Below are 12,805 nucleotides of genomic sequence, written 5' to 3'. Positions count from 1 at the left end.
TCAACAACGTATTTGTCCAGTTTGGTGGACACTTTTTTGTGATGAACTGTCCAAGAAGAGGAACATTGTTTAGACAGATTCTTTACTTTCAGTTTCCAACATATAGATGGAGTCCTAGTTTTTCCGGGATTTTATATGTCGCATCTTCTCCAAAGAATTTGAGATAAAGGACACTACAAATGCAGACTATGAAGTCAGCTTTGTATCTTGACCTACACTTAGAGATGAATGGTCAAGGAAAACTCATAACAAAACTATACAACAAACACGACGACTTCTCATTCTGTATTGTCCCTTCAGCACCTGGATTTGTATTTAGTTATCATATTACAACTTATATGTTCTGCCAAAGCTTACTGTAACTACATGGACTTCTGTACATTGCTCAACTTCTTACTATTAGGATTCTGGAACAGGGTTATGTTGTCTTAGTTCTCAAGCTCAAAGGATTTTGATGAAACTTTATAGGAATGTTGGGCATCACATGTGGATGTGTATGAAGGAATTAATTACTGTCGGGGAACTGTAAAAGGAGGAAGTTGATTTTAAGGAATATACATTCAACTGCATTTGGAGCAGGGTATTCTCTTGTGAGCTTGTTCAAAGTATTACTTCTTGTTCTCTTTGTGAGCTTGTTCAAAGTGTTACTTCTTGTTCTCTTTGTGAGCTTGTTCAAAGTATTTCTTCTTGTTCTCTTTGTGAGCTTGTTCAAAGTATTACTTCTTGTGACTATATCATGTTCTGTGTTGAGCATGTCTGTTTTCCCTAATCTTGGTTCCCTTGATTTCTCTTATGTACCCCTTTAACTCAAAACAGTTCAAGATAACCCTACTCTGTAAATAATTTTAAACAGAATTTCAAAAGGAACAAATCAATGTCTAAATCATATAAATTGGATCAACAATAATCTTTTCCTACTAATTATAATGATAATGCCCATTCCCCCCCCCCATTTCCCAAAAGGGGTGGGGCAAAAACTTTAATAGACTATAGGGCCCTCTGCCATGTTCATAGAAAAAATGCATTAAAATTTCAATATCACTTTAGTTATTAAATATAAACTAAAGTTAACAGACACCAATGGCAACGATGATGATGACAAGGTGGACAGGGTGATACCATTATATGACAGAAAAATTTCATGTGGTTGTATATAAATGCTGCATATCCAGCTATTCCATACATCAGACAGTTCAACGACATTGGCCACATTATCAAATTTTCTCTGCATAAATCTTTGTTGGAGTACTTTATCTTTGTAGTACACTAATTCATTTCCAAAACAAACTCATGAGAATGTTCATAAACATTTTATTTTTAACATACTTAAAGCATAAACAAATAGTACGAGTATCACAAAAAGTAATAGTACAAGATGATAAAGTAAAATGCTGTACCAAATATGGAATGTTCAGGACAGAAATTGTACAATGTACCAAATTTGGAATGTATAGGACAGGAAATGTACACTGTACAAAAGATGAATGTTAAGGACAGAAATTGTACAACATTGTACTAAATATGGAATGTTTAGGACAGAAATTGTACAACACTGTACCAAATGTGGAATGTTTAGTACAGAAACTGTACAACACTACCAAATTTGGAAGGTATAGGACAGGAATTGTACATCACTACCAAATTTGAAATGTTAAGGACAGTAATTGTACAACAATGTACCAAATGTGGAATGTTTAGGACAGAAACTGTACAACACTACCATATTTGGAAGGTATAGGACAGAAATTGTACAACACTTTACCAAATTTGAAATGTTAAGGGCAGTAATTGCACAACAATGTACCAAATATGGAATGTTAATGACGAAATTGTACAACTGGATATCCAGGGTAGAAATTATACAACTGAATGTTGAGGGCAGAAATTGTATTAAAAAAGTGTTCCAAATTTGGAATGATAATAACAGACAACACTACCGAATTTGGAATGTCAATGACAGAAATTATACAACACTTTATAAATCTAGAATATCAAGGGCAGAAATTGTACGACATTAGGCCAAATCTGGAATATCAAGGGCAGAAATTGTACAACATTGTACCAAATCTGGAATGTTAAGGACAGAAATTGTACAATTTTGAACAAATTTTGGGAATGTTTATTCAAAGTTTGTTAAACAGATAAAATTATATAATTAAGTACCAGATATGTTATGCAAAAAAAAAATGTAAATTGTACCAATTTTTACCAACATTTATCAAGTAAGAGAGGAATCTTTTTTTATCAATTTTAAGTTCTAAATCTTTGAATGCTCGCTTTGAAAATACTAATAATACATATTTACAATGCTGATCTTAAAAAAATAATTCAGAATGTCTTGTTTTGCAGTGTATACTGTACTAAACTTACAGCCTACATGTTTCAATTCTGAAAAAAATTAGAATTCATGCTTTGAAAATTTTTTCCTATTTGGAGTTTTCTATCCTAATGATTGATTGATTGATTATTGGGGTTTAATGCCCGAGCAGCAATATTTCAGCTATATTTTGGCGACTGTCCTAATGAACCAGAAATTGTACAATTTTGTACAATGTGCAAATGTGCAAAAATAAAAATGCTTGTTTTGATCGACTAACTAAATGAAACTTGCAGACATTGATTAAAACATGCATCAACTCCTCATGTGCAGCAAAAGATGATTAAAGTACAGGTCCACAAATGAATCATGCAAAAAAAAAAAAGTATAATACATAAAAAATTACCAAACCATGTACATGTACAAAAGACTTGGAAACAAATTATCTGTTGATATGTTGTAACAATAAACTGCGTAAGTGGCACTAAACATGAACATCTAAGTTCTGAGTTATTAGAACATTCTCAGGCTTTGAAAAAAAAAAAATAATATAATATACATACTTCATATGTTATGTTTTATCTTTGAATGACATAAGAAATGAACTAATTTTGATGAACATCTTTTTTAACAAAAAAAACCTGCAGCCAATACATTTCAAATCATAAACATTGATAAAGCACTCAATATACAAAATGTAGCTAAAAGATTATTACAAATTTACTCGCATATCTGTAGTATCTGACTTGCGTCATATTGTGTACTAGCAAAGTTGGCCCTTACTCCACTTATCTTAAAAAAGAGCGAACGTTTGAGACACATAAAAACTTTACAAGCTATTTTTTTTCAGAAGTGTGAGGTACTGAAGCCCTGTAAATGAGATCACAAAACTTCTGTTGTATTTTCTACAAAAGGAATTAATATATGTACATACAATTACAGAAAAACATCATGTAATGGTGAAAAAAAGGGGTTGGCACTCAAAAGCTAAATTTTAGATTTTGCTGAAAATTTAACATCATCTGTATTTTATGGTATTTACCAGCGCACAAAGTTACAAAAAAAAATCATTGAGCCGTTCTAAAAGCTATTAAATGGAAACTGTTTAGGGATAGACAAACAGACGGACACCTAACTTTTCAGACAGTATCCCATAATACCTTTCCCACTTCCTGTTGCAGCGAATAAAATAGCTTACTCAATGGTAAACATGTTCTAAAAAATCAAGGCTAGTGTTTAACTGTAATAACAAATGCTCAATAAATATATACAAAAAATTGTAAAATAATTTGAAAAATATTTTGATTAATTAATTAATTAGAGGTTGCGTTGAACAGTTATAATGGTTTGATATTGGTTATAAAATCCACAAAAATTGTAAAAATTATATATTTAGAAAAATCAACATGAAACAAAACATACCTCAAGTCCCTTATCATAAAAAGGCATCTATGGCATTTTAAAGATAGAATAACTCACATAATATATTAATGAATTACTGATATGTTTAATTTTTAAGTACCAGTCCACATAAAATTCAGACACTGCCAATGGTCAAGTGATTCATGGTGGAGAAAAACACACCAAACAAATGATGCTTTTTCAGTCTACATATGCTATACTTTCACAGAACAATAACCATTTCTGCACTTTTAAGAAAATCATACATTTATTTCCCACTAAATCAACCAAATGAAACCAAATCAAGAATGATAACTCTTCCAAAGTGCAAATTTCATGTACAATCTATATGATTTTTATCTCAAAAGCACAACAAACAAATGAAAAACTAGGACTGGTTTTGTGATCATAAATTGTTTCTGAACAAGAAATAAGACTGAATTCAGTGGTTTTTAACATGCATGAATCACCTTCTGTCTGATTTTTAAAAAAGACTGATACTTAAGGGGTCTGTTTTGTTTTAATGCCTAGCAATTCATTTGTCGACATTACACATTTATTGCAATAATCACAATATAAATGTCATTTTGCACATGAATAATACTTATCATTAATATCTTTTTCTTAAAAAAGTTTATTACAATTTATTGCATCATCTTAAGAAAGAAAGGCACACAGTTCTTGAGTCACAATAGTGCAAATAGAAAAAAGAATATGAATCTAGAAAAAAAATCCATGTTATTCAGCTACCGGTAATTTGGATCATTGCAATAAACCATCATAATATTGCAATAATTCAATATATATTGCAAAATATATCTGCATAAAGAGGTGTATAATTCTTCAACATAAACAAATTCTCTCTATTTTTCTTTTGATCACAGTTAATTTGATGTTTTACTCTTCATTAATTATGCTAAAATTAATTGCTTCTGATGTAGACCTTGGCTAAGGGACATAACTCTTAAAATCAGTGATATGTTTGTAATGTATAATTCAATTTTGTTAAAGCCTGTAAAGCATCCATTTGAAAAAGATTGAAATCAATTTAAGCTTGTTTTCCATTAATCAGTATGAACCAACTTTCTCTAATTCTACTTCCAGTTTATCTGGTTTGTCGACTGAGATGAACCACAGGGTACAAACCAATAATGGAACACAAATCTGTGATTCAAGCGAAATGAACATTATAACGGAAAACACCCTAAGTTACTAAGATGCATACATGAGAAATATATAAAATGATTGATACAAACATACCAAGGATTTGTAAAAGTAACACCCCTTATACCTAAGTCTACCTCCTTTTAAAATAAACTATAATATATATATATATACAAATGTAGTAACAAATTAATATCATAAACATACAGTAAATTCTATAATTAAAGCAAAAATGATGTATTAATGTGTATTTGCATTTGATACATGTACTGATTTATGGAGAAATAAAAAAATGCAGTTCATTCTGAAAATACTGTATGAACTCATTTTTCGCAACATCCCATCTTAGTATCCTGCTTAGATAAAGATGTAAACATAAATTAAATTACCAAAGAACAGTTCTATATAGTCAGTAGTAAGGCATGTAAGATTCAGGATTGTGATTTAAGAATAAAACTTGCCAACTTCATAAACAACCTTCTTTTATATTCATTATAGGTCATACATCAATTTCATGAATCTAAAAAAAAACATCAACATTTTCAATAAAAATTAACAAATACAAGAAAAAAAATATTCAGCAATATTCAAAAACTTTTTTCAAAGCATGTTTACATGCTTTGTAATGAAATTCTCATTCTTAAAATATCTCATTCAATAACAAACATTCTGATAACTTTAAACACATGACAAACCTTTTTTTTTTCACGTATGAAAAACAAATCAAGCCCCTCTTGTTGATTTGTTTTCTTTAAGGAACTATCACATCCTGATTTGAGATCATGCAGAATGACATTTGTCACATGACAATCTAGACCAATCATGTATAACCTTGCAAAATTTTGAAAATGATTTTGTGTTTGATCATTAAAGATTAATATTTCTTACCTTTGTGACAAGAATAGACATATTTATAGCAATGCAAAATTAATGTATCCTAGTCCCTCCCACAAATGATTTATGATGTTAGCGCATCGGAACTACTTGGCCATTTAGGCTACACTAAAAAATAACCTCAGATACAGAAAGGAGAATTTCTTCCTGAAAAAAAACATGCTGGAATTGTAGTCTTATGCGAATCAAAAATTTTTGTTGGATAGCACTAGAAATAAAGAACAACTCTTCCAAGAATTTTGGCGCGAGGTGAGGAGCTAAGAAAAAAAGTAATGCTAAAAAATTCAACCAGTTTAACTATAATTTTAGAACCTGATCAGTCACATTATGGACAGATCCCTCCGCCTAGTGCCTTTGAAGTTATTTTTTTGTGTAACCAGAAAGGTTGAGGTGTTCCGATTAATGTTAGTGATCTCAAAATAAATATACTATTATTTCTTACAAATTTCTTAGGTAAAAATACAGAGGTACAGCTGCAATATTACTTATTTTGTCCAACACAAAAATAGCAATAATTAGGATGCTGTAAAATACAACAAGTACAGTACAAGTAGAGCTGTACCTGAAAGTTTCAATCTGCAGTAAAGAGAGATAACTCATATATTATGTATGTATCAGGAATTTAAATGCATGAATTATTCAATTATGAATTTTTGGCAATGTATGCGGTAACAAAATGGAAATGTAATCGGTAATATTTTCAAAACTATAACCAAATCCTGTAAGAACAACATGTAAAAATTTTAAGAAAGGACATATAAAATAGATCTTACATTTAACAAGTTTCACAAAAAATGGTAGTTTTTGATAACTAATGGTTCTAAAAAAATATTGCTTATGTATTGGAAGATAGTTTGCATTAGAAAAGATTAAAAATATGGCACTAAAAGTTTTGCATAAAACATACAAACATACATGTAATATCAATAAGTTTCAGACATTTTACATTGAATGCCTTTAGAAAACTGTTCTTACAAAATGTTTTTCTTCTAATTTTTGATTGTTTTCATGTTTGAAAATGACAAATAAAGGTACAATATAGAAAAATAGTATAAAACACAGTAATTTGATCTGACAATGATAACCCTGTTTATGTGAATTATTTTTTTTTTCAATGACTACATCAACATGTAAAGTACTGTACAATAATTATCAGAGTGCAAATATAACAAGCTATTAAGTGTTAATCCCAGGGAGCGAGTGAAACGTGGTATGAAAAAAAAACACCATTTTGAATGCTTCATTAGACTATTTGCACCATTAGAATCAAGGATAACAAACAGATTTTTCTATACCATTTTGGTAAATTGAGTTATAATTTCACTGAAATGCACTGCAAATGAACATTTTAAGGGCAGAAACCTCTGTCCAAAAATTTCATTTTTCGAACATTCTATTGAAAAATTTGTGAGCAAATCCAGTGTTGCAGAGATTAAATAATGGTCTTTTTGAAAACAGAAAGTATCCTTGAGTGATATTACTTTGTCAGATCGGTGGGATTTTGACATGCATGTTTCTGATTTTTTCTGTTTTGCCCGATTCTTACAAAAAAAACTTACACTTCAGTAGTATCATTGTCACTATTTTGCCATTTTTTCCTATGTTCCTACTGACCAATAATTTCCTTTCAAACACTGTATAATATCAGTACAATCTGAGACGGCTTGTGCAATTGAAATTGTTACAGATGGTGACCATAACCTTGTAATTTTGCCACAGGCACTCTTGCTAACTCAACCATAAAAATTATCAGGTTAAGGTGAATTGTGCTCAGTTAGCTAAACAATTAATTCATTAACTCCTTTCATTCATTATACTGTAAACATACTGATTTTCCCGGTGGACAGAAAACAGCAAAAAATGATACCTATGAAATTGATTTTAACACTATTCAACGCTAAACATTTTGTTTGAAACTGCAAAAATTGATACCCACAAATATGCTCACTTGAAAGAATCCACAAAAATGAGCACCCGCAAAAATTAATATGTTTACAGTACATTCTATAAACTTGCCATTGTAACATTATTCAATGATAATTTTTCACCAAACATCTTCAGTAGGCAAGAATTTGTGATTTTCATGTATTTTTGAACATTCAAAATGAACTTCAAAAATACCTTACCAACAAGTTAACTGACTGGGTATCTTACTTGTGAATTACAAGGTGTTTGATAACTGCTATTATGTCAATGATTTTAGAGGCAAAAAAAGTGAAAAGCAGCTTCAAATTGGTTATTTTCACTACTTGATTGTTTTGTTTTCACTGTACTGGCTCAAGTAAATATCAACTGTTTAAGCTGATCAAAGATATTCTGTGTAACTGCTGTGACATACAGTCAATAGATATGTTGGGAAAATGCACACGAGACAATGACCCATAATAAAATTACAACAAGAGAACGTATGAAGGTCATGAGATCACAAGGAAGGCCTTGCGGTTCTCTTTAAGGCTTATCACATGATAGCTCTACACTGAATTTTCAGCTAATTACATGACAGTTATAAACTGAATCTTCAGCTAATCACACAATACTTATAAAATTAATCTTCGGCTAATCAAAATAATATTTATAAATCGAATCTTCGGCTAACCACATGAAAGAAATTAACTTAATCTTCCACTAATCATATCATAATTTGACACCTATTCTTCGGCTAATCACATGATTGTTTAACACTGTTGGTTTCCTACACTTCAGACTGTTCATTAGAGGGATTGTCCACTTCAGTAGTTGATGCTTCAGTGTTACTATCTTCCGACGATCCTGAAGATGACGATGTGCGAGTTGATTCATCGGCAGAACTGGCTGCTCGTAATATCTAAAAATAAATCAAAGAAATCAAGAATATAAAGCTTTAAAGTATAAAGTACTAGTCCGCATAAAATTCAGACACTGCCTATGATAATGTGATTCATGGTGTAGAAAAACCCACCAAACAAATGATGCTTTTTCAGTCTACATATGCTATACTTTCACATAACCATAATCATGTCTGCATTCAGATCTGCAATTTCTAGAAAATCATACATTTATTTCCCACTAAATCAACCAAATGAAACCAAATCAAGAACGATAACTCTTGCAAAGTGCCAATTTCAAGTACAATCTATGTAATTTTTATCTCAAAAGTGCAATAACCAAATGAAAAGCTAAGACTGGTTAAGTGATCAGTAACTGTTTCTTAACAAGAAATAAAACTTAATTTGGTGGATTTTGGACTCAAATGAATCACCTTCTGTCTGGTTTTTAGAAAGACTGCTACTTAAAATTGCAGTGAGTAGTACTCACAAAATTTAACAAGAGGCTCCCAGGAGCCTGAATCACACACCTGGTTCAAGTTTGTCTTTCGAGGGCAATAAATTTAACAAGGAGTAGTCCAACAATTTTGATTCAAGATGACTTTGGTAGGGCTTATCATAAGGATCATTTCAGCAATTGAAAGTTTCTTTCTATCTTTTATAGTTTTCAAGATATTTGCTGAAAACTGTAAAAAAAAAAGTCATTTTTTTTTATCTTTCAAGGGCAATAACTCTTACAAGGAGTCACCTGACAACTTTGATCACTGAAGACTTTTGAAGGCCTTATAATAAAGGTCATTTCAGCTATAGAAATAATTTTGCTAAACTTAACTGTTTTTGAGATATATGCTAAAAACTACTGTCTGATACCTTTGTTCTAATTTTAGTAACAGTGGCCATGTATTTCTATGGATAAAAAATCCCCACACCTGTTCTATACAGGAAACCCCAAGGAACATTCATACCAAGTTCAGTTCTAATTGGTCCAGTAGTGAAAGAGGAAAAGATATTTGAAAGAGATTAAAAGCAACAAAAAAACATTGAAAAAAGGCAGTAACTCCAACATGGCTTAATAGATTAAAATGAAAATTTGACCACAGATAGATCTCTCCATGCTGAACACTTTAACCCCATGTCAGAATTTGGCTTAACCTAACAGTTTGGAGATATATGCGAAAAACTACTGTCTGACCCCTTTGTTCTATTTTCAGAGGAGATTTTTTAAAGAAATAACATTAACAAGAGGCTCCCAGGAGCCTGAATCGCTCACCTTGTTGAATTTTGTCTTTCAAAGGCAATACATTAAACAAGAAGTTGTCCAACAATTTTGACTCAAAAAGTCCATGGTAGGACTATTACAAGATCTTTTCAACAATTAAAAGTTTCTTTTAATCTATCATAGTTTTCAAGATATTGACTGAAAACTATTTAAAACAAAATTAATTTTTCCCCTTTCAAGGGCAATAACTCTTACAAGGAGTATGAAGACTTTTGTAGTCCGAATAATATGGATCATTTCAGCTATTGAAAGAATTTGGATAAACCTAATGGTTTTGGAGATATATGTGAAAAACTACTGTCTGACCCGTATGTTCTATTTTTAGTAACGGCAGCCATGTTTTTTTCAACAAATCGAAAATACCCACATCAGTTCTATGCAGTACACCCCAAGGCACATTCATACCAAGTTTGGTTTCAATTGGTCAAGTAGTGTCAGAGAAGAAGATTTTTGAAAGAAATAACATTAAAAATAGCAAAAATCGTTGAAAAAGGGCAATAACTCCAACATGGCTTAACAGATTAAAACCAAAATTTGACCAGAGATAGATCTCATCATGCTGAACACTTTTACCCCGTCAGAATTCAGCTAAACCTAGCAATTTAGGAGATATATGTGAAAAACTACTGTCTGACCCCTATGTTCTATTTTTAGTAATGGCCACCATGTTTTTTGACGAATCATAAATCCCCACATCAGTTCTATGCAGGATAGCCCAAGGAACATTCATACCAAGTTTGGTTCTAATTAATCAAGTAGTTTCAGAGGAGATATAATGTATAATTGTTAACAACAACGACGACGGCCGACGATGACGACGAACGCCAAGTGATGGCAATAGCTCACATAGCCTTCGGCAAGGTGAGCTAAAAAAATGGCCCGAAATTTTTGTGGTTTACAGTATATACTTGAATGCAAAGGTTAATTTTTGGTATAGTTTAAATTCTTCAATAGTCAAACCTGTCTTATGTGACCTTCCAGATGTAAAGTGAAGACAACCATTCACATGGATCTTCAGTCCAGGTGAATTAATTTTTACTTCATAAAAAAATTTGCTAATATTAACAAAACACTCAGTGATATTGTTGGCTATTATAGAACTATCCCATCCTCTTTTCACTGGGTAAACATGAATTGGGAAGTTTGGGATATTGGTATATAACCTTGATCATGAGTTTATAGTTAAAATCATTAATCTTATAGAGGATAACAAGAAAAACACAAATCATAAATGATAAACCAGAAACACTGAAACTAACAATTGAGAAATAAATTATCTGACTTGGGATCATTTATGAGCCATTTTTTTGGATATGTTGGGAGCCTTATTTAGAGGTGATTTAAGAAGGTAGACCTAGGGTAAGGGACTTAAGTCTTGAAATCAGTGGTATGTTTGTATCACCAAAGCCTATCAAGCTTTCATTTGAAACAGAATGAAATCAGTCAAAGTAACTTTGATGTTTACACAAGATTGATGTAAAATGCTGAATACAAACGTTCAAATGATTTGTAAGAGCTGTGTCCCTTACCCTAGGTCTACCTCCTTAAGGCAAACAATATAAATGAAACTGAATAAAACCCAGTGCAGCACACAGAAAATGAATCAAATAGTCATCACCACCTAAGAAACTTTGAGATCACCAAAAGGTTTTCAATAAGTGTAAATCACCTTCTAGTAAGCTCTGAAAGGCCTAGACAACAAAAGTAATAAAATCTATGGCAACAGAAAAATGACACTTCTTCAAAATAATATAATTGCAGAAATTTTAGTGATTGTCTATGACATCACCAATTGTTACGGAAAAACAAGGCAAGAAACATCACAACATTGCTTTGAACCAATCAGGTTTAATTGACAATGAGTCATAATCACACAACTTCAAATCGCAATGGCAAATTCATTATAACACTTGTTCATATCATATCAATCGAAAAATATCTAGCCGTCCAAAAAGTAAATAAAACAACCAAATTATAAAGAAGCAAGAGAAGCTGAACTTATCAACTTTATTACAGTCATTCAGAATTTTCTTGAAATTTTGAAAATTTAAAGAAAGCAAAATTTATTCATCATAATAATACTTCTACTATATAGACTCTACATTTTCCCTCATATATCTAATTGAAATACATTTTCATATATACAAAATAATTGAACAGATTTTCAACTTTTTTCTCAAATAATATTTAAGACATCCTAAAACCAAATGAATAACATGGATGACATTGTTTAGAACTCATTTTTAGGTAGCTCTTTCAGTGATGACCTCTTGGACATGATGTGTAGGTTCAGACAAAAACATTCTTCAAGAAATGTAGGTCAGTATATGCATATAACCTGTATGCCCTTGTTTAAACATACTGAAACAAAACAATACAAAGAAGAACAAAATTATGAAGTACAGAATGAAAATGCCATTATGAAAACAGTTCAGAGAGAGATGATTAGATTTCTGACTTTACCTATAGATCCATTTGTATTGAAGAGGGAATAAAAGAGAAATTGTAGAAAAAGAGAAAAAAATCCCATTCACTTCCTTGTTTTGAATATATCCTCTTTGAATAATATTAATAAATGTCAGTATGTATAATTAAATTGCCTTTTTTTCTAGATAATCATCATCACTACCACTATAAGACCAACTATGCATTTACAGCCTCTTTGACTCGAACCAAAAGTTTGAAACCACATTAAGTCATCAAATTTGACCATGTCTGGCTAAATGATGGGAAGATATATGATCCTAGATCAGGAATTTTTACAGTGAAAAGAGATGGACTATATTTTGTATCTACCTCTGCTATGTCCATTGCTAGTAAAGATCTCCACTGTCATTTGTGGTTGAATAAGAAGAAAATTTGAGAGTTTTTGGGACAAATTACTCCCAAGGGGCACTGAATGCTGTGATGAGGCTTAAAAAAGGGAGATAACTGACAGTTAAACAT

The 12,805-nt window shown here is 31.2% G+C and overlaps 1 protein-coding gene across 5 annotated transcripts in view; it reads right to left on the bottom strand.

The window, feature by feature from the left end:
- Window positions 1-1,295: 1,295 nt before the first annotated feature.
- LOC148602988 (transmembrane protein 98-like) overlaps window positions 1,296-12,805 on the bottom strand; it is a 37,435-nt gene continuing 25,925 nt past the window's right edge. For 4 of the 5 annotated variants that reach the window (XM_088551882.1, XM_088551881.1, XM_088551884.1 and 1 more), the window contains one exon: window positions 1,296-8,600. In XM_088551882.1, coding sequence (XP_088408008.1) covers window positions 8,469-8,600 — 132 coding nt within the window. In that variant the 3' untranslated portion in view covers window positions 1,296-8,468. Of the gene's footprint in view, window positions 8,601-11,789; window positions 12,221-12,805 lie in introns of those variants that run through there. The other variant, XM_088551886.1, reaches the window with a different exon arrangement.

Source organism: Perna viridis, chromosome 11 (genome assembly GCF_037379345.1).
Source record: "Perna viridis isolate PV_CMFRI_1.1 ecotype Kerala chromosome 11, ASM3737934v1, whole genome shotgun sequence".
Classification (NCBI taxonomy): domain Eukaryota; kingdom Metazoa; phylum Mollusca; class Bivalvia; order Mytilida; family Mytilidae; genus Perna; species Perna viridis.
This window is presented reverse-complemented; position numbering and strand designations above follow the sequence as displayed.